The 21,278-nt window shown below is 55.4% G+C and overlaps 8 protein-coding genes across 8 annotated transcripts; 3 read left to right on the top strand and 5 right to left on the bottom strand.

Moving 5' to 3' along the window:
- Nucleotides 1–436: 436 nt before the first annotated feature.
- PG986_013538 (ribosomal small subunit assembly protein) lies at nt 437–1,381 on the top strand (the record flags this gene model as incomplete). The annotated part of the gene is made up of 1 exon (XM_066849760.1): nt 437–1,381. One exon carries the CDS (start codon nt 437–439, stop codon nt 1,379–1,381), a length of 945 nt encoding a protein of 314 aa, XP_066693903.1.
- Nucleotides 1,382–2,540: 1,159 nt separating this feature from the next.
- On the top strand, nt 2,541–3,860 carry PG986_013537 (uncharacterized protein; the record flags this gene model as incomplete). Its single annotated transcript, XM_066849759.1, has 1 exon — nt 2,541–3,860. The coding sequence occupies one exon, from the start codon at nt 2,541–2,543 to the stop codon at nt 3,858–3,860; it is 1,320 nt and encodes a 439-aa protein (XP_066693902.1).
- A 136-nt stretch (nt 3,861–3,996) lies between these two features.
- PG986_013536 (uncharacterized protein) lies at nt 3,997–7,293 on the bottom strand (the record flags this gene model as incomplete). Its single annotated transcript, XM_066849758.1, is given in 5 exon segments — nt 3,997–4,266; nt 4,277–4,780; nt 4,791–4,950; nt 5,021–6,950; nt 7,116–7,293. 5 exon segments carry the CDS (start codon nt 7,291–7,293, stop codon nt 3,997–3,999), a joined length of 3,042 nt encoding a protein of 1,013 aa, XP_066693901.1.
- A 799-nt stretch (nt 7,294–8,092) lies between these two features.
- On the bottom strand, nt 8,093–8,709 carry PG986_013535 (uncharacterized protein; the record flags this gene model as incomplete). The annotated part of the gene is made up of 4 exons (XM_066849757.1): nt 8,093–8,171; nt 8,230–8,297; nt 8,370–8,497; nt 8,598–8,709. The coding sequence occupies 4 exons, from the start codon at nt 8,707–8,709 to the stop codon at nt 8,093–8,095; spliced, it is 387 nt and encodes a 128-aa protein (XP_066693900.1).
- Nucleotides 8,710–9,618: 909 nt separating this feature from the next.
- Nucleotides 9,619–10,487, top strand: PG986_013534 (vacuolar ATP synthase 16 kDa proteolipid subunit; the record flags this gene model as incomplete). The annotated part of the gene is made up of 4 exons (XM_066849756.1): nt 9,619–9,647; nt 9,813–9,825; nt 9,973–10,102; nt 10,162–10,487. 4 exons carry the CDS (start codon nt 9,619–9,621, stop codon nt 10,485–10,487), a joined length of 498 nt encoding a protein of 165 aa, XP_066693899.1.
- Nucleotides 10,488–11,352: 865 nt separating this feature from the next.
- Nucleotides 11,353–13,844, bottom strand: PG986_013533 (ergosterol biosynthesis ERG4/ERG24 family protein; the record flags this gene model as incomplete). Its single annotated transcript, XM_066849755.1, has 3 exons — nt 11,353–11,476; nt 11,799–13,565; nt 13,810–13,844. The coding sequence occupies 3 exons, from the start codon at nt 13,842–13,844 to the stop codon at nt 11,353–11,355; spliced, it is 1,926 nt and encodes a 641-aa protein (XP_066693898.1).
- A 1,618-nt stretch (nt 13,845–15,462) lies between these two features.
- On the bottom strand, nt 15,463–17,190 carry PG986_013532 (uncharacterized protein; the record flags this gene model as incomplete). The annotated part of the gene is made up of 2 exons (XM_066849754.1): nt 15,463–16,591; nt 16,649–17,190. 2 exons carry the CDS (start codon nt 17,188–17,190, stop codon nt 15,463–15,465), a joined length of 1,671 nt encoding a protein of 556 aa, XP_066693897.1.
- Nucleotides 17,191–18,951: 1,761 nt separating this feature from the next.
- Nucleotides 18,952–20,922, bottom strand: PG986_013531 (uncharacterized protein; the record flags this gene model as incomplete). The annotated part of the gene is made up of 1 exon (XM_066849753.1): nt 18,952–20,922. One exon carries the CDS (start codon nt 20,920–20,922, stop codon nt 18,952–18,954), a length of 1,971 nt encoding a protein of 656 aa, XP_066693896.1.
- Between the last annotated feature and the right edge of the window lie 356 nt (nt 20,923–21,278).

Here is a 21,278-nt window from a genome sequence, read left to right as displayed (position 1 = left end):
TTGGTCGCGTTTGGGCATCACACTCGCGCGGCGACAAAGAGTATGTAGCATCGCGAGGTCCGGTAGATGTTTGATACTTACTTTTGTGCATCGACGACGACATGGGATGGAGACACCCTGATGTCCAGGGGCCAGAGCGACGGGCTATGTACGACGTGGTACTGCCATCACTGCCATCTGGACTCCTTGCATCTGATAGCCGAAGCTTGATACTGACTGACGGGCTTGTGCATCTAGACTTATGCAGGCGGCTGGGTCTAGTCTTCTAGTAGGTCTCTCAATCTTATCAATTGCCCCACTCGGAGCTTCAAAAAACCTTTGGCCCATGTCCGAACTTTTTTTTCTCTTCCAACCTTCTCTCATTGCAACGCCCCGTTCCAATCGTCTCACATACAACATGCTTGAGCTGTCGTGATCGTTGAGTCCTCAATCAACCATGGCTGAACAGCCATCTTCCTCGCAGGAAGAGTTTCTGACTCTTCCTATTTCAATCCCCCCACTGCCATCCTTCCCCGCTCCTACGACACATCACATCTACCTGCGCCGAAATGCAAAGGTTATCACCAGGGACGACAAGCGAAGTCTTTACCTTGTAAATGCCCCCGTGGACAGCACCGAGCCACACTTCCGCTCCCTCTTTACCAGTCTGGTAGGCGCCGGAAAGTTCGAGGCCGTCACCTTCGAGTGCAATGCAAAGGCTACAAAGTCTTCCATCGAGCCCGCCCAGGCTCTGCGATTAGCTTCGCTCCAGAAGAAGAGGAAGCGAGAAGAGGAAGAAGAAGCCCAGCGGATACGAGATGAGGTGGCTGCTGAGATGCCCTCCACTTGGAGTCGGCCACTTCACCGAAGCGGCGGTTCGGCCGTTGTCCTGCTCGCCGACGAGCGCAGCGTTGACATCGTCCTGAAAGCAGTCAAGAAGCTGCACAAGACGAAGCAATACCCTGTCTGGGGCGAGGGCGTTGGCGACAAGGCTCCGGCTCTCGGCTCCACCTGGCTCAAGGCCCACAACAAGCTCGTGTACCCCGGCAACGCTGTCATGCAAGCTGTCGTTGATGCATTCTTCACCGTCTACAACAGGAAGGAGGCCGAGGCCGAACGCCTGGCTAGAGAGCTGCGCAACGAACCCGACGAGGATGGCTTCGTCACAGTCACTCGTGGTGGCCGTGTGGCTCCTGCTCGTATGGACGAGGCCGAAGAGGCCAAGAGGAAGATGCTCGAGAGGCAAGAGAAGAGAAAGGACGAGACCCAAAACTTCTACCGCTGGCAGCTGCGGGAGAAGAAGAAGGCCGAACAGGCTGCTTTCTTGAGAGAGTTTGAGGAAGACAAGAACAAGCTGAGAGCCATGCGAGAAAAGAGGCGCAAGGTTCAGCCAGACACTTGAGGCTTTGTGGATCTTCTACAAACACCCAAAAACAACACAACGCCGCGTCGGGCCTACCGTCCCCCAACACAAGAGGATGCTTCTCAGGAAGGCTGAGACTGTCTGAAAGGTATGTTTACTTGACTGCCTTGCTTCCACTTGCATGATGAGATACGCGGGGGCCAGCCTAGTGCTCTCAGGCCTAGCTTGCTAGTGTCACGAGTGCAGATGCCGATAAAACCCGCATATCAAATAATCTTCTCAACTATCTCTGAAAGTCTGTCATCCTATCTCAATTCCGAGAACTAACCAATGGGGCTACTGCTGACTCTGGTAACAGATGATATTATTGGGTCGTTCGTTGCTTTATGCGACTGTAAACCCTGAGTAGTGTTGAGGACGTTGCCAGGGGATGTATCCGATTCCTCTGAGGCTCGGTCGAAATGGCCCCATGGTGCTGCCTCTTGGTTTGCATCATCCAGCCCGAGATGGGCCGGCCCAAGAGCCGGTAGCGACAGATGTGTATTCCTGTCGCAGGCAGCTCGATCCATTCAAAATGGACGAGATCAGTAGAACTTCAGGTAGTATCAAAGGGAACTGGAGTTCTCCAAATACTGACAAAGCAGTTCGTTCCTGCTACCCTTCTTGGGTTCCCGCTGTCTAGCATGTTTCGTGAATGTGCTTATGCGTGCTTCTATGTTCCTTGAACATGCCAAAACACGCTTCGGCGTACCATGGCACTCGCAACCTTTTCTCTATGGTGCGAGGGTCCTAGTTATTGGCAAAGATCAACCATATCGACCCATTGCTGGGCACCTGGATTTGAGAAATCGTTTTGAATTTCAACGAGAGTCCAGGAATCAGCCGAGGTTACATCCTATCATTATTTAAAACATTTTAGCGACTTTCAAACCAGCTAGAACATGATATAATTCATCTATGATCAAACCACACAATGATTCTGTTCTGCATTTGCATGATTTCCATATTTGATGTATGTATTGTTCATTTTTGCCGGGCCCCACCGCCACTAAACTCATGTCGAGGTTGATGAAATTCCAGCACCAGCTCAAACTTCTTCAGAGTTTTTCAACAAGCTACTTGAAAACACATAAACTCGTACCATTCATTGCGAGGCCAGAATTTTGTCTTCCCTTCTTGTTTTCTCACCAACTTCAGCATGGCGAGAGAACACAACAAGTTGCCGGACCGGGCGCCGGCGGCCAAAAAACCCCCGCCCAAGTCCAAACCGCAGAAAAACAAGCCCAAGAAACCTAGCAATAAGGAGTCCAAAAGGGAGGAAGATGAACTATCAGCCTCGGAAGCACCAGTCAAGGCATCCAAGCTCTCGCCTGCAGAACTCAAGCGGCAGCAAGCTCTGCTCAACATCTTCAGCGACACCTTCGCCGACGTGCTGGGCCTGGACAATTTCACGTCGGTGCTCCAGGAGGTCAAGTCGGCCCTCTACAACCGGGACTTCGAAAAGGCCTTCGGCAACGAGCAGTACCTCGAGGTCTACGCCGCGCGATGGAGCCCCACGCGGGCGCTGTGCTACGCCAAGGTCCTGGAAGGGATCCGGGAACAGCTCGAGGATCTGGTTGTCGACGGGGATCGCCTGCGTCGTCTTCGCGCCAATGGGGATGATATTGATGCGACTGCTGCTAAGGAGGCTAACCGCCAACCTCTCCGGATGCTGTCCATTGGCGGCGGTGCGGCCGAGCTCGTCGCGTTTGCGTCGTTGTTGAGACATGATGGCGGCGACAGCAAAGACGACTCCGAGGCTAGTGATAGCAGCGAGAAACCACTGCAAGGAGACATCCGCCTCGTGGACACAGGACCCTGGGGCTCGGTAGTATCGAAGCTACAGGAAAGTCTCACAACACCGCCACGTCTGTCGATACACGCCAGCCCCGCAGCCCACAAGGCAAACCGGGCACTGGTCGCGCCGGCCGAACGGCTCTCGTGCAACTTTGCGCAGCAGGACGCCCTGGACATGACGGCGGAGCAGCTCACCGAGGCCGTGCTCGGCAAAGAGGAGAAGGCCGGACCCGTACTCGTGACACTTCTGTTCACGCTCAACGAGCTCTACACAGGAGGCGGCATCGCCCGCACCACGGCGTTCCTGCGGAAGCTCACAGCCTGCATGCCCGAGGGCTCGCTGCTGCTCGTGGTGGACAGTCCTGGGAGCTACTCCGAGGCGGCGGTGGGCAAGGGTGACGATGCCCAGAAGAAGAAGTACCCCATGCAGTGGCTCATGGACCACACCCTGCTTACCGTCGACAAGAAGCAGCCGCAACAGCAGGCAAGCAGTGATTCCACCCCTGCTCGTCGTTGTCGCTGGGAAAAGTTGGAGTCACACGATTCCATCTGGTTCCGTATGGCACCGGAACTGCGGTACCCGTTCCAGTTGGAGAACATGCGGTATCAGATGCACCTATACAAGGCCGTTGCTATTACTACTACTTCCCCCGAGGAAAACGACACTACCGCAACCGGCTGAACCTAGGTCCCCAAGCGTATCTATGCTATGCTCCTTGCCTCTAGGATATGTACGCCCTCGCTTTGCATGCCATGTCTGCCATTAATGCCCCTTTTGTTTTCGAATCAGCCCGTCTACGTCTCCGAGAGATGATCAATCAAGCCCAAACCAGCTTCTTGATGGAATGGCCCAACTGCTCTAGCAACCCCGTGTTTCGCTTCGCCTCCGCCAGCGAAATGATATCCTTCCTCTCAACGATGCTCTTCCGGTCCGCCTCGCCCTGGGCCCTGGCGAGCGGCTGGTTGGCAAAGGCCAGCCTCTCGATCTCAGCCGCGATCATATCGACATGCTGTGCCTCCGTCAACACCTTGGAGTCTATATTACTGTTGGCCATGTTTTTGGCTCTAGCCGCATCCGCGAGAGACGACTGCGCGTACAAGGCCTTGAGTGCAATCCTCTTGGGCGGCTGCTTTGGCTGGTCTTGTTGCTTGCGCCCTCCGCCGAAGATCGGCCCGAGAATTCCTCCTGGTCCACCAGCGGTAGAAGGGGGGTGAAGCAACAGTCGGCGTGCCACTGGTGTCGTCAATGCCGCCATCCTGGGGCCGCGGTCCGGACACGCTGGACAGCGATCGCGTGTTTACGCGGCGGATGTCCTTCTCCCCTGGCTCGTACGTCACCACCAAGCCTATGTTCTTCGTCTCGTCCGCCTGTGCAGGGGAGATAGTTGAGGTGACATAGGCACCAACCTGGATACCCAGTACATGAGACATGTCGACCCTCTCAAAGGAAGAGACCTTGTCGAGCTTCCAGTCGAAGCGACACAAATAGAGCGCGGTGTCCGTCAAAAGCAGCACGACTTCCTCAAATGGCAGGCTCTTGATGGAATCCGAATCGTGAGGGCTTAGCAAAGTCCAGCCCCCCGATGAAGTCTTCCTTGTCCTCTTCGACCACAATCTTCCTGGACGTCTCAACTGCCTGGTCGCGCATCTTGGACATGGAGACGGCCGGGTCCTTGGTCATCATTGTGGCTTCAAACTCCTCAAAGACCAGTGCACTGACGTTGCCAAGGAAGAAGTCGATTGCGGCCTGGCTGAAATAGTCATTGACCATACTACCACAAGAAATATTAGCTTCTCATCCCATCCCTTTGATCTCTCAATCAGAAAAGAAAAAAGACTTACCCGTTGTAAAATCGAGTGAGCGACAGCCCCAAATCGTTGACCATGCCCCTGTAATCGCGCTTCCTCGTCCTCGTGTAGTCTCCCTTCATAGCGGCGGTCGAGGCGTACTGCTTCGAAATGGCGTCTCCGTTGTCAGCCCACAGAGTATTGAACCAGGTCGTCTGCTGGTCCAGCTGGGCCCCCATATCGAACCCTTCCTCCTTGAACTGCTGCTCGAGCATGTACTTGCCGAACGAGCTCTGGCAGACGTTGGTGCGGTCCAGGCAGTCCATGCAGTTGGTCCGCAGCGCCCCCTTTTGCTTCTGGGTGATGTCGTCGCCCTTGTCCACGACCGTGCTGCCCCATTCCTCGAGGCGCGGGCCGAGGATGTCGATCAGCAAGCTCACGTTCTCGAACTTCATGCCGCGGCAGGCCGAGTGGAAATCGAACCACTCAAAGGCCAGCTCCTCCTGGCTTGCCGCCTTCTTCTCCTGGTTGTACATCTCGACGTTCTTCTCGTAGGCGTTGCCAATGAGGGACTCGACCCCGTGCTTCTCGACGAGGTTGACGAGCTGCATTTTCCCATAGCGGGCGCTGAGCTGCTCAAAGTGCCGGCTGAACGCGCGGAAGTTGGTCGCCTCGGAGTGCTGCAGCTCAGGCACGGGCTTGAGGCTGTAGGGGGACTGGGTGAAGAAGAGCGGGATGCTGCCGCGGATCTGGACGAAGCTGTGCACCTTGCCGTCGGCCCAGTTCGCGGTGGACAGGATCTGCTCCGTCTCGACGCCGTTGGCCGTGTTGCCTTCGTCGTCGATGCCGCGCCGCAGGTACCGCAGGCCGGCGCGCTCGGTGCTGCGGCGCGAGATGACGGTGATGAGGAACTTCTTCTCGCTCGACCGCAGGTCGCTGTCCTCGGGCGGGTTGTCCGGGTCCAGCGAAGAGTCCTGGCGGGGCTTCCATTCGCTTAGCTCTACCGAGTTGGGCGCGGCATCACTGTCGACCTGGGGCGGATTACGGTCCATTACAAAGAGGCGCTGGCCGAAGAACCCCTGCATCAGGGGTAGAAGAAGGGCGCTTTCGTTGGCCTCCTCGAATGGGTGAAGGAGGTTACGGTTCCAGAAGAACAAGGGGTCGGCCGTGTGGTGCAGCGGCGACTCTGCCACGCGAGTCCCGTTCTTCTCTAAGCTCCGCGTGATGTCGATGTCGTAGGAGAAGTAAAAGCTCTTACTCTCGCCGAACCAGATATGCGCCATGCGCAACAGCTTGGGCAGCAAGCTTTCAGCCGTGGACACGGCGGTGGCGACGCCCTTGTCAGCCGTCTCGGCCACGACGGCCTGGCCGAGCTCCTTGTCCGATTTGACTTCCTTCCCCTCTTTCGTTGCGTCCGCCTCACCGGCACTCGCGGTCTCCTGCTGCGATCGTTCCTCCGACGCAGCAGGTGCGGGGGCGGGCGCAGTGTCGCTAACTCCCAAGCTGCGCTTCTGGTCCTCCATCCAGCCGCCGTGGCTGAACCACCGCTGCGCAAAGCGGCCGTACGTACCGCGCCGCTTGATCACGTCCTGTGCGATGGAGCTCTTGCGCCCTTGGATCCCCTCTGATGCGTGGGCGGCGCCGCCGCCGCCACCACCGTTGTTGTTGTTGCCGTCTTTGCCTGATGACGGATCTTCTTTATCGCTCTGCACGTCATCGTCGCCTCCCGGGTCCAGCATCGACGCTGCATCGGTGTCCGTGTCGTCGGTCGTGCCATCGCCTTCCTGACGGCCCTCGCGCGCGCGGTTCGCCCGTCGGATCTGGACGCTGGTATGGCGGATCGCGGACTCCGCCTCCGTCTGGGAGGTGCAGGGCGTCAGGGCGACGTCGGTGACGACGTAGATGGGATATCCGCGGACCTGCGCAACCTGCTGGCGGCCGGTGATCGTGATCAGATACGAAAGTCGCGAGACCGTGAATAACCCTTAGGAATGAAAGTTAGCTACTGGTCAGCAAAGCGAAGTCGTTCGAGAGGTGTCCCTCCTCCTCCTCCTCCCTTGTCCATGCGCCCAGGATTTGAAGGTTCCATTTCGCGCTTGAACGGCCCGATGCGCTTCCCTGTAAAAAGACAAAGTTCAGGATCTCGTACCGATAATACCAAAGGCCTCAAACGACGAGTTCGGCCGTGAGACATCAGGCAGCTGGTCCCACGGTAGAGACGAGGACAGCGTCGCCTCGCCGTACCGGACCTTGACGGGGGTGAGGGTGCTCTCTGGCCCTTTTGTTGCGCGAGCGGCTGGATAACCAGACCGTCGACGGCGGCGCATATCAAGAGCTTTCGTGCCAAGGGGGCAGGCATATTTGGTTTGGGGTGGCTTGTGGTTTTGCCACCAGAGGTTTCTATGATTTCTAAACTCGGTTGGGCGAGGGCTGGTGTTTCATCTGGCTGCTCATGGTATGTTTTCTTGGGGCAGGTGGGTAGGTGATGAAGTCTAAACAGTAAGCTATGTATACTAATGCATATGGGCTGCACAAAATGATATACGGTGAAGAAGAGCAGGCCGAGAGCAGTAGAAAAGGGCGCAGTGGTTTGGGCAGGAGTATATATTAAAGAAACCCAACCCAAGGTCAGCCGAGGAGCAGAGGGGGGTAATGGTAAGTTGGTGGTGTTGTTGAGCAGACGATAGTGCAGTCTTGAATGGGGTGCGACTGCAAGCAAAGCGCCAAATGACATAACGATCGATCTTTAGCGATGGTGGGGCAGATGCTCAGCTCGTCAACTGTCGACCTCCTCTGCCTGGCGTGCATGGTGGGGGTCACACTCAATATGTTGGGACTGCATCAGGAGCCGGGTCAGAACGGGTGGCAGACCACCCAATCACATGTAACACATCGTCCTTGTGCCGCTACACATGGCGGTTACTACCACTGTTTCCCCTTTTTCTACTTCACAGATAAGGTTTCAAGGTTCGGGCAATTTCCTAGTCCATTGCAGCTATCAACTAATAATGCCTCCATGGGTATAGATGGGGACATGGCCCAACTAGTCCATACGCAAGATTGCATAGCCAACTCCTCCTCCAAGCCCACACAATATATGCCTATTACCAGTCATAAGTTGGCGACTTAGATCATGAGGCGCTCAATCTTGTCCTTCATGGTGCGGATCTGGTTGTTGAGATCGGACGCTTCGTTGGAGGTGATTCTAAGACGACGTTAGCAACTCGGTTCAGGCAGATTCCAACTCGACGGGTTCGACTTACGAGGCAGCGATGACGGCTCTGGAGACACCACAGGCACGGCCAAGGGCGATCTTGCTGGGAACGTAGACCTGCGAGATTGTTAGTGGGCATTTTCTCGACACAATCGAAGCAGGCCTCTTTGGCCAGGCTGGTGTACTCACGTAGACAACGTTCTTGTCCTCAGCGAGCAGAGGAAGATGAAGAAGAATAGCCAAAGGAGAGGTATCCGCGGCCAACAACACGATCTCTGCAATACCACGGTTGAGAGTCTTGGTAACCTCGTTGGCGCCTGGTCAAGGTATTAGTCGAGGGTCCTGAAGGTGTGGGCAACTTGAAGTCGGTGGCAACTTGGAGCTGCGGGCAAATATAGAAGAGTATCGACAACTTACCCTTCTTCAGCTGGCGGTAGTGGCTGGCCTGCTGGGTGAGGTCGAGGAGCTCCTGGGCGAGCTGGGGAGAGGCCAGAGGCCAGGCGGCAGAGGTGTTCTGGTCGGCCGACATTGTCGATGAGGTTGGGATCGGATAAGATGAATAGACCGAAGCGCTGGACAAATAGATCGTCAGGGTTCCTTGCGATTGCTCGCCCTGTAGGAATTGCACGGGAAAGGAAGGGGTTGAGAGATGTTGGATAGTTCGTTGGAGAGGATTCGCAACTTCTTTTCGCGATAGGGAAAAAAAAGATTTACGGCAAATGATAAAGCTCCCAGCAATCGGAGTGGGTCTGCTGCCGTATCGCTGTGGCGGTGCTGTGCTGTGCTGTGCTGTGCGAGGCTGGTGCTTACCTGGCCACTGGTGACTGGGAGTCTGGGACTGGAGAGTTGCCGCTAGACTGGATAAGGCTAGGCTGGAATAAGCTAGACCGGGCCACCTGGTGCTGCATGAAGTGTTTTGGTGCTTGGGCTTTGCTGGGTCTTGCTGGGCCTTGCAGAGGACTCCTGCTAGTAGTACATAGAGGCGCTGCTTGAGTCGGCCTAGTATTTCTCCGGGTCCCCGAAGTGCTCCACGAGCTGACATAATGACTCGAACGAGACCCCCTGCGGCCCCAGCCAGAGCCAATCAGAAGCTGCAGGCAGTCCTGGCAAGGACGGGCTGCACTGGGCAGGCCAGAGAGAGAGCAAAGCAGCAGCAACGCAGCAAAGCAGGAGCGCAGGAGCGCAGGAGCGCAGGACCAGCAGGCATTGGAACAACTTGACCTCTGCTCTCCAGCACAAGCCGCAACTCGCCTTCAGTCGAAGCTACTTACCTACAACAACAAAAACTCCCCATCAACCAACCAAACCACTCATCTCAACCACCTCCCCGGTTTACTTGTTGTCGCGAAGCCAGTCCTTCTCTTTCCCATTCCTCTTCTTCCATTTTCTTCTCTTTTTCCAATCATCCCATTCCCACAACCACAACACGCTTCTCAAGATGTCGTCGGTAACCTTCTCTGAGGCATGGTACGTAATCGATCCGCGCCTTTTTTCTGCCCCATGGCTATGACCTCGCGAGCTTCGAGCTCCATCCGCGCGAGCTCCCAGCATCGCCATGAGGCCTCCCAACCTCCTGTCCACCTCCGTTTTCATCATGGTAGAGCTTCCTTGCTAACGATTCCTGCTCTCTAGCCCCGTCTACGCGGTTAGTACTTGCTCGCTCTTGAAACAAATCACGCCCCCGAGCCATCGACGCTCCCTCTCCCCGACGACGTCCCATCGATCGGACAGAAAAAGCCTCGGGGGCTCGCATCATCAACACGCATCTTGATTAGCTAACATGTTCATGTAGCCGTTCTTCGGTGCGATGGGTTGCACGGCCGCCATCGTCTTCACCTGCCTGGGTGCCGCCTACGGTACCGCCAAGTCTGGTGTCGGTATTGCCGCCATGGGTGTTCTCCGACCTGACCTGATCGTCAAGAGTACGATGCCTTTCCCGGAATCCATCTTGGTTCGTTCCGTCGCTGACATTTCACTACAGACATTGTTCCCGTCATTATGGCTGGTATCATCGGTATCTACGGCCTGGTCGTCTCCGTCCTGATCTCGGACGGTCTCAAGCAGGAGCTTTCCCTCTACACTGGTTTCGTCCAACTCGGCGCCGGTCTCGCCGTCGGTCTCTCCGGTATGGCTGCGGGTTTCGCCATTGGTATTGTTGGTGATGCTGGTGTCCGCGGAACTGCCCAACAGCCCCGTCTCTTCGTCGGCATGATCCTGATTCTCATTTTCGCCGAAGTCTTGGGTCTTTACGGTCTCATTGTTGCCCTTCTCATGAACTCCAAGGCTACCCTCGACTCCAGCTGCTAAGCGTAACGAGGACTGCTCAACAAGTCGGGAGTGTAATCCCAGTTGCACTGCGGCATGCACGATGTCTCGAGAGGAAAGAAGCACTTGATCCCGACAAGTTGTATCTACGACGATGAAAAAACAAAAAGCTATCAACGCCCTCGAGAAGATCGATGCGAACAGGAGAGGAAATCTGGGACTGAATCGTCGCAGAATCAGATTTCAGAATATATTACGAATAAAGGAGGTGTGGCTCGAGAGCGGCTGTCAAGCCGTCTCTTATTGTTTGCGATGAGGCGGGAAAGACAGGCGGGTGTTTAGGTGTGCCGTGGTGATGAGTAAAAGCTCATATGTATTACTGTTGTTGCTACATATTGTTACCACTTCGGATCGGTTTCTCATCATAGAACGCTTGGATGGGGAAAGGTTTGTACGTTAGGCTGGTAATTGGACGTTTTCCCTTAAAAGTGTACAGTGTCTCGGATCGTCCGCAACCCTTCGTGATACCACATATATGTACAGCTGATTCTTCCCAAGAACTCGGACCCTGTGTCTGACTTGCCTTGGTACTTGAAGAACTTTTGAAGAATGAGAAATACGTTTTTTCAGACCTTTGTACAGCAGAAGTGGCCTATATACAAGATTTCTCGGGTAGTTTCGCATGCACTTCAAATGTCAACCTGTACTTGCTCTCCTAAGCATGGGTGTTGCGATGATTTTCACATAAGTGCCGAGGCATTGGCCAAGAACCTAGTGCTAGAGTTCTCTGTGTGCTCTGCACGATCAACATGCCTCTTATATGCTGACGACACACTGCAGACTAGAATGTTATGTTTGAATTTCTTTTTGTATTATTAAGTACGTTCATCGTATGCCGCATCAGTGACTACTTCTCAGGTCGACTAGCACTCTCAGGACACAAATGATAAATATCATTCGTTCCATTGTGCCTCTCCTGGTCATCATTACTACCCCATTTCTCCTCGCACGCCCGTCCGGTCGCCTTGGGACTATTAAAGGGGGTTGTAAATTGCGGACAAATATGTTCTGTTTCAAGTATAGACATTGAAGAGAAAGTGGTGATGGGTTTTTTATAGGAAGGGGGATCTGTTTCCCTTCCCCATGGGCAAGTAAGACGCGCAGTGCCTGCCGATGGATGTTGCTCCGAGGAAAAGCAAGTAAATATCGGAGATGATATAGCAACTGCTCAGGTCTTTGTCATCTCTCGGCGTGTGTCTTTGCTGAGTTTAGAAGACGTACTATGGGACACTTGTTAGCTGTGGCTGATCTTTCAAATGAGGCGAATTATATACGCAAAGAGATTAAACTTACGGGAATGAACAGGTAGGGGAACCTGTTTCTCGTACTCCTCCCAGGCGGCGCCGTACTTGGTGCGGCAGCGCTGGATGTCGCGCATGGCGCGGTGGGCGATCATGCCGCAGAAGAAGACGGGGTAGAACCAGGGGGAAGGGGCTGCTGAAGCCGGTGATGAGGCCCCAGGTGATGGCGAAGTAGGCGTCGCAGGTGTAGTGTACCTTGCGGGCGAGGCCATACCAGCCGTCGCAGAGGAGGCGGTCGCCGCAGTCCGTCTCGATGACCTTGGGGTTCTTGATCTCCTGCCAGGGCAGCTGGGGGAAGGTGCTGCGCTTGACGAAGGTGCCGCGCTCCATCATGCGGAACGAGTTCTTCTGGCCGTTGCACGTGTCCCAGACGTAGTAGACGCCCAGGTACGAGATGTAGAGGGCGGCCAGGGCGTACTTGTTCCAGGCGTACTCGGCTGGCGGGTGGTTGGCCAGGTAGAGGGTGCAGTGGCAGTACGACAAGGGCACGCCGGCCATGTTCCAGAAGATGAGCATGAAGCCCCATTTCTCGTAGTACATGTCCCAGGTGGTCACGATCAGGTGCTCGCCCTTGCCGCAGGCGTTGGCGTACAGGTAGTGGGCCATGACCAGGAACATGACCTCGCCCGACACGTAGCCGTACTGCTCGTACTGGCGGCCCGCAGCGGCCACGCTGAGGCCGAAGAGGATGAACCAGGGGATGCGGACCTCGTAGAACATCTTGAAGTCGAGGATGCCGAACATGCGGGGGTTCAGCTCAGCACCCATGAAGAAGTCGTAGATGGGAGATCCGGTCATGCGGTGCTGGGCTCCACGCCAGAGAGCGGAGAAGTAGGCAACGAAGGAGCAGAGGAAGCCAGACAGAATGGCCACCGACATGATGGGGCCGAACTCGTCCAGGAAGGTGTAGATCCGGAAGTAGCCAGAGAAGTGCAGAGCTCCCATGACGAGAATGGTGAAGTAGAAGCTAGTATAGGCCGAGCAGTAGTAGGGAAGCTGCTTGCCGCCCTCATGGGGAAGGGGCTTGCCGTAGGCCCAGAAACCGGGCAGCCAGAGGTAGCACGCGGCCTCGAAGACGTAGTAGGTCCAGTAGATCTGCCACGCTCGGAGGTGAGGGAAGGCACCGGTGTAGATGAGGTCGCCCATGTGCTTGACAAAGTCGGCAATGGACTGGCCCTCGGCAGGCAGAGGCAGCTTGCCGTCGTAGTACGTGGAACCAATCCACATGTAGTACATCAGCGCAGGGAAGCCGATCATGAGGCACAGGGTACCCAGGCTGCCGCCAAACTCCTTCTCTCCCGAGTAGTCGAGCTTGGGATCTTGACCCTCGATCCAACCATCGACAATCTTGGCGCCGGCGCTGCGATCGGAGTGGCCGTTTTGAAGAGCCCCCGTGCTGGCCTTGTCGGCGCCGTTCAACATGGTTGACAGTTTATCGTCCGGGACGGGGCTGAACTCCTCCTCCTTGGAGGGCACCTCGTCGTCCTCGCTAAGGTTCTCGGCGAACTTGCTGGTGCCGCGGCGTCGCAGGGTCCTCTTGCTGCCGGTGGCGGCGGCGGTGGACGTAGTAGTGGTAGTCTCAGCGGCGGAGCTAGAGTCGCCTTCGTCGGACTCGACCGAGGGGAACTGTGACTTGCGTCGCGAGTTGCGGCGGCCCGGGGTCTGGACCATGCCTTCGAACAACTCCTTCTTGCTGTTGATATCATCTGCCGTCAGCCGCTGCAGGTCTCGAGTTGTTTGTGCGACATAACCCAGAGAACTATACTGTGTGGTATTGTGGATGCCCTCACGCCTCGGCTTTAGCCAGCCACGATGGAGCCACATCACCACATTTTCGAGAGAGGAGAAAAAAGGTTTAGCCTCGAGTGACCGCTGCAATGCAGAGGCAACGGCGACACTTGTCACTTCGATTGATCTTTTTCCGTGCACACTTAAGCATTTTTGACGTGGTGCCAACCAAAAGTCAAAGCCGCCAGAGACAAAAAAAGAGGTCATGCACATACCGAGGGGTCTCGCGCAAGGAGTATCTACCCGACATCTTGGGGTACTTTTTCTTTTCTTTTATTTCTTCACCTTCCGTACAAGCCAAGTCAAGCGGCGCAATGGTCCAAAAATGAGGCGGTAGAAGGAATGGACGACGGGCAATCCAATGCGCGTCGGTCGAAGGATGCGCACAGAGGGACAAGAGGAGGGATAGTCTGCCTGTGCCAGCAATACTTTTTGTGAGGATGGGGAAACGGAAACGGAGGAGAGGCAGAGCGGAAGCAATAATCAGGGACAATAATAGACAACAAATATCCAACAATTTCCAGCCAGGCCCGAAATGATAGGCCACCGGCGGCCCAAATTTCCATAAGGATGGGCCAGGCCAGGTGCCAGGGGCTGAAAAAAGATTACTCGCAGCGCATTTGCCTCGGCGTCGAGCGGGTGGGTGCAGGGATCACCAGAGCATTAGGTTACTTGTAAGGAAAAAGGTGTCAATTGTTAGTGAAATAGCGCCGGCTCGCTACGCTACAGTATCAAGATTTGAGGATGCCGCTAATTCGTCATTGGACGGCCGCCAGCATGAATTGGGGACCTGACAGCACACCAAAGCCGGACTGTGCTGTCGGTTCCATAATGATTCATCACCGCCAGATGAACAGCATATGCGTGCTCCAGGGAGTTAGGGCTGGGAATTAGGCCTTACCTAGGATGTAGGTAGGCCTTGGTCGGTACTTACCTACTAAGAAATGCCAATGCCGGGGTAATCTGTCCGCAAATTGACGCGAAGCAAGCGAAGGGGCCCTTGTCGCATCCATCGTTGGAAACTTTCCTTGGATGAAGACGCCGAACCACCATCTGATTGATACGAACGGCTTCTGTCTCGGCTCAAAGATTGGCACCCGATCTGACTGATCTCGTCTTCACTGCGCGACACGTCGGGGTATAGGGAATCCGTGGATATCGACCGTGATTTCAGAGTTGGGGCTCTACTCTACGCTAGGTGGCTTCATATGCCGTGCAGCCGGCGACATTCGTCCCTTGTCTACGCCCATATCGTATCGAGGCAGAGCACCCCCATGGTTCGCGCTTTGCCCTGCACGCTGCATCATGAACTGCTATAGACGCGGCACATCAACCGTACACTACGTGGACGGGCAATGACCAAGGGTCTCAGGCCAGTTTGAGATGTCAATGTCTAGGCAATGTAGTTTCAGTCAGATTGGAATCTGGGTACGGTGGACTGCATATACCGACGACCCCTTTTTCGTCATATCTTGTGCTCTCTGCTACAAACCACTGTCCACGTCCTATTAGTCGTATCCGAGCTCAGGCATTCGGATTACGAGAAGAAACTTATCTTTTCTCTATTTCCACCAGCCAAGAAAGCAATACTAAAGACTCCCCTGTGCGGTAGTTTGCCAGTTGCCAAACAATACTCAATCTGTCGCTCTGGGTGATGATGACCCTCACCAATGGCTGCGGGCCCCCTTCGCGTCTCTTCCAGAATACGCATTGCGACCAGACCTCCGTTCATCTTCCTTCGGTCTGCTTTCCCGACTAGTCCCCTCGTCCTTGGAAGGCGAAGAGGGAGACGCCCCCTTTCTCTCCTTGCGGCTTCTCGAACTCCGTGGCCGGCTTTCCTCCGGATTTGGCTCCCGCCTAGTCTCCTCCTACAGCTTTCTCCGGGGCGCGTTCTCTTCCTGGGCTTGCTGCAACATCTGCTTCGCGCGAGCTTGGGAACTCAAAGCTCTTTCATCTCTGGCTAGTCTCATTGGTCTTCCGTGAGGCCGTTGCTGCTGCTGCTGCTGCTGCTGCTGCTCCTCCTCCTTCGGTTCAGTCTCTGGTGGCGGGGCACCATTCGTCCTGTTTGCAACATACGCCTTGGCATCGCTTGGCCGATAGCCCCTCTCCTCCGATATCACGGCTCGTCGGCGTCTCCTACGCGGCTCTGGGCGTGGTGGGACTGGCGGGGGCGGCGACGGTAAAGGTGAGTGACGTTCTACTCCAGGCAATGGGCTTGAATATCCCGGTGGCCGCACCTCTTCCATCATCTCACGCCAAAGTAGATCCTGCCATACATTATCGACTATCTGGTTTGTAAGAGATGGCGATAGAGGTAAGCCCCTCTGCACATCGGGTGATTGGCTCGGAGACCCTCGAGGCCGCGTTTTTTCAGACGACTGGTTCTGTTGTCGTAGACCATTGCCTGGTGGAGTTGTAGGAGGGGACGGGGGTGGTGACGCGTGCTCTAGAGGGACCACAGGAAGCGGTAGTGCAGGCGATCCTTGGTGTACTTTATGTCTTGGACGTGACAAGCTACGAGGTCGTGTCTCTTCCACCAACTCATCTTGCATTTCACCATTGGTTACGGGTGGAACTTGAAGGGGGCTAGGATTGGAGGTGATAGCACCCCTTCCAATATCCCCCGGAGGAGGCCCCGGACCAGGCGATTTAGGCCTAGAGGGCCCGGAACCGAACTTATCGGGGTCGTCTGGTGGAGGAGATGGCGGTCTCCTACCACGTTCTCCGAGATTCACGGCCATAAGATCGTGAGATGGTGGTGTTCTTTCCTCCCGTTGTGCTCGCTTTCGTCTTCTTTCTTCTCTCCGATGCTGGGAATCCGCATCCAAGGCTTGGTCGACGAAACCCTCAATCACCCTAGTGCTATCGAGCATAGCGTCCATCTTCCCCGAAGGTCGGTTGTCCATGATATACTGTCTTTCTACATATGCTTGCAGTTCTTTCTTGGCTTGCTCCATGCCCTCTCTCGCCTCCTTGAGCTGTCTTTTGAGGCGGCGGCTATAACAGGTCAGTCAGTAACTGGGCACGAAGAAGCTTGAGAATTTCCAGGCATACATTCTGTCTCTTTGCCCCCTGCTCTTTGCATCATCCCATTGGAGCATTATTGTGAGCGTGTTCAGCGTCATTTTAGTGTCGTTCATTTGGAGCTGTAGTTGCTCCAGGTCCGGCCTCCTGATCACCCAAAGCACCCGGGCCCATACTGTCATGACCCGCGTGTTGCTGTAGGTCCTATCAAACTTGCTGACCAGTTCTTCCACGCCGCCTCTCACGACGTCGCATTGCTGCTTTATATTGCCCAGCAGTCGGTCGCGCTTCCGTACAGCCTCGAGCTCAGTAGGCTTCGGCGCGTCCTTTGCAAGATCATGGAGTGTTTCGATGAGAAGTGTGAAGATTGAGGCCTCGTTGTAAAAGTACGTCATCTCTTTGGGTGCCGCCTTCGCAGTCTTGATGCTCCTCCGCAGTTCGCGAGTAGAATCAATCAGGCTGTTAGCAATCTGAAGTATAGATGACAAGGCCCCCCAGAGCCCCCAGCGCAGCTTCCGCCATGACCCAGGTATACCTTTTACGACATTTACTCTTGGGTATAACTGGAACATAATGGACCGGGACGCGTAGTGTGCGGGCGAGCAACACAGAGAACTCGAAGTTGGATGCCATCCAACCTGGCCGGCAGATGGGCCTTGTCATGCCCGCCTTCTTCCAAAAGTAGGCAGACTGGGCGTGATGGTGGTGTGCCACCTCCGCTGATTCGACTATTTCGTATCCTACGAAGAACCGAGTCTTTCGTTGCTTCCGGATAACAGTCACCGCAGACAACGAACATTTGCCAGCCTCTGATTTGTCCTAGCTGCACGCTGTCATGCACGGCTGTACATGTGCCATCCCACTTCCCCGCACAAGATAATACCCTGTACATGTACAGCTTTGATGATCAGCAAACATACTGGAGGTTATACTACGGCGGGTGGTATTGCTGTCAATTCAAGATGTGCTAATCCTCTAGCCGGCAAGTTGAATTGGTTCCTGCAGGTACGTTGGTAGAAAATAGGGGCTTCCCTCCACGGCCCACCACACATCTAAGACACTAGTGCAGTAGTTGCAACTTTATATTTACTTGTTTACTTAGCACTACAAACAGCCTACTTGCATGCCATCACTAGTCGTATCCTTATTTGCAGCAAAAGGCAAAAGAGTTCATCGCCTCCTGCGTACATCATCGACAAGGGCTGGAAACGAGAACGAGTGAAGCAGATGATATCACCAGAAACAGAAGAACAAGACCAGATGACCACAGCCGGTAAGAATCGGTATCTGCCGCGGTAACCCGCCCCGACTTTCCCCAGGTCGACGGCCCAGGTCTTCGTCTCACCCTTGGCTGCAAGGTGAACCTATGTACCAGGTGACGCAAATCTCTTCAGGGTCCATCATGCATACAAAGCCGGCTTTTCGGGTCCAACATCATGCCATTATCGTGGCAGCCCCACGACAGAGTTGTAAAGAGGAAGAAAGTGATGCTGTCCTGGCATCAAATATAAGACTGGAGATATACCTTGACTGTCGGGTATCAGGATCTTGAAGATTGAGATTTGATTATGTTGTGAAACGGCTTAGCACCCCGCTAGAGCCCAGTGGTCGAGTTTCACGCTCTGATGGGGTCCACGAGGCATGCATGTGCTAGGAAGTATGAACTGCGAAGCATAGCCCCCGAGCCTGCTCATGAACTAATCCACGGCACCGCAGCCGATCAATGCCCAGACGAACTGGCCTAACAGGCTAGTAAGCCAAGCAAACGAGAGCAAGGACTTACACGGACTTACAAGATCTAGCAAGGAAGGCTGTGGTGTGACCAGCACATGCCCCTCTTTCCGGAATATTCAGACGTAATGTAGAATGTCTCGTTTACGACTATTGCTTTCACCAAGATGTCACAAGTCAAACCCAGGTCACGATACACAATGAATGAGCCAAGATATGTTTGCATGGGTATCGATAAATTGAATCCGTGAAGAATCAAGACGAGTGGTCGACACCCGATGATGCCTCCCGTTCCCGCATTCCTGGCCCGCCCCTGGCGATGCCCAATGACTGGACCGGTTTCCTGAATCCTCCTCCCCATATAACTTGTGTTATGGATTGCTCCCAATATAATGTACAATGAATTGCGCAACCTGCAATCGTCTTTTCTCAATGTCAAGGAAAGACCGTGTGTATAAAAAACGCCAAAAGTTCCCGTAAAAAGGTTTCCGTCAAAGAGAGTCGTGAAAGTGAGAAGATCGTAACGAGCGTGTTGGTCTTGATAGATACAGAGGTAAACAAACTCTTTAGCTTTGTGCTGCGTGACTAGCCTTCGATCAAGCTTAAGCGGCGTACGCCAAGCGGTGGTGGCCGAATGAGCGGCGAGCCATAGGTCGAGGAGGCTGCTTGCCAGGGGCAGGAGGACCAGCGAGCTTCTCCAGCGCTGCAGATCCCGGAGTCTCTGGGACACAGGTGCAAACGCCACCTGCGACGGGGCTGACAGTGACTGTCGAAACGACAGTTTGGGCGGGGGCAGTCACGGTAATGACGCTGGCAGAACCGCCAACACCGCCACCCGGAGCGGTAACCGTGACAGTAGCACCAGGGGCTCCAGAGGCAGTGACGGTGACAGCCGGGATAGGAGCTCCGCCGGGTGCGGTCATGTAGACAGTGGAAGCCACGGCAGCAGGGGGTGCAGGTGCAGTGATGTAGACAGTGGAGGGTGCTGCAGGGGCAGGGTTCTGGCCAACAGCGTCATTCGCCGATGTGCTTGCAACATGGCTGGCCGTGACTGTGAGAGTAACCTTTTGGCCCTTACCATCCGTAGCGGTGGCAGTCACAACACCAGTGTGGGTCATGGCTTCAGTGACCGTGACGACGACTTGGGCGCCGCCGGCAACAGTGGTGGTGACAACAGCAGGAGCACCAGGGGCGACAATTCCACCATTGTTTCCAGAACCAGGGGCACCAGGGGCACCAGGAGCACCAGGAGCAGCGGGAGCACCGGGGCCCTTAGGAGCAGCGGGAGCACCGGGGCCCTTAGGAACACCGGGAGCACCGGGGCCCTTAGGAGCACCGGGAGCACCGGGAGCACCGGGAGCACCGGGAGCACCGGGAGCACCAGGGGCAGCAGTAGGAGCAGGCACGCCGCCGCCCATACCGGGAGTAACAGTGACTGTTACCTTGGAACCATCCTTGGCAGTTGTGGTCACAACGGGGTGGTTGCTGGCAATGCTGGAGATGATGCCTGACGAGATGGACGCGGCGTTGGAGACAGGGCAGACGGTGGTGGTCAGGTCGATAACGTTGGTGATAACGACGCTAGAAATGGCACCCTTGGGCAGGCTGGCGAAAGCACTAGACACGGCCGCGGTTTGCGTAGCAGCGGGGCAGTTCGTGACAGTAGGCGCGCAAGAGATCACAGTGTGCACTTGAGTGACACCAACAACCATAGTAGTTGTTCCAGCGGGTGCGATAGCAGTAGCGTTGGGGAAAGGTGCTGTGCCGTTGGCGAAGGGAGCACCTGCAGCAGGCGCAGGGGTTGGGACTCCGGCAGAGGGCTTGGCAGACAACAAACCAGAGCTGGTGGCAGCCGAGGAAACCGCGGAGGTCTTGTTGGCAGCACCGTTAACAGCCGCCGGGGGAGGAGGCAGGGGAGCAGTCTGGTTCTTAGCGTTGGCAATGGGAGCAGGTGGCGGCGGGGGCGTAGCAGTGCCATTCTTCGCGGCACCCTCAGCGACAGCAGGTGGTGGGGGAGCAGTGCCGTTCTTCTTAGCACCCTCGGCGGCGGGGGGCGGGATAGCGGCAGCAGGCGGCGGGGGAGCGGTTCCATTCTTGACGGCACCCTCAGCAGCAGGTGGCGGCGGCAGGGGAGCTGTCTGGCTAGCCTTGGGCGCCGGGGCGACGGGGTAAGAGCCCTTCTCGGCCGGGGAAGTCTCGTTCTTCGCAGTTGCCGGCGGGGGAGGCTGAACGACAGGCGACTTAGACTGGGTGGTGGCGGCTACGGAGGCGGAGGACAGCGAGGCGGAGAGAGATACTGCCGCAGACGTAACTGCCTTGGAGGAAGGCAGAGAGGCGGAAAGAGAGGTGGCGACGGCAGATGTCAGTGCGACTGACGAGAGAGAAGCGGCGGCAGATGTCAGTGCCGCTGACGAGGAGTGAGAAGTAGGAGCCGCGACGTTGGGGGGCAGAGGTGCCACAGGGTATCCGCCGGCGGGAGCGGCAGCCTGGGTATGGTTTCCTGCTACTGCGGCATGGGCCTCGTGTGAAAGAACGAAAAGAGCAGCGTAAACGCTGCGAGTGTTGAACAACATTGTGAGAGACGGTTGGAAAAAAGTCCGAAAGATCAAGCTAGTTGATGAAGAAGAGAAAGAGAGAAATGGGTGACTGAGCACACCAGATATAGAAACAGAAAACCCGAATCAAGAAAGAGTGATGAAGAAGCAAGAGGCGATGATGAGGAGAAAGAAGTGAATGTGATGAGGTCAAGCCGCATCTTTTAATACTTCTGACCTCATTGCCTGCCATCAACCTGTCTCGTGCTGGTAGTCGAGTTTGCAGAGAACCTCCATTACCCCTGCAATCATCTCCAGCCCGTACTAGGCGGCTTAGTTGCGCCAAAGCCCTATAGTGGAGCGTGGTATATAGTGATCCGGCTAGTCTCTCGGCC

The sequence above is a fragment of the Apiospora aurea genome (genome assembly GCF_038362705.1).
Source record: "Apiospora aurea strain CBS 24483 chromosome Unknown utg000009l_segment0_segment0, whole genome shotgun sequence".
NCBI lineage: Eukaryota > Fungi > Ascomycota > Sordariomycetes > Amphisphaeriales > Apiosporaceae > Apiospora > Apiospora aurea.
This window is presented reverse-complemented; position numbering and strand designations above follow the sequence as displayed.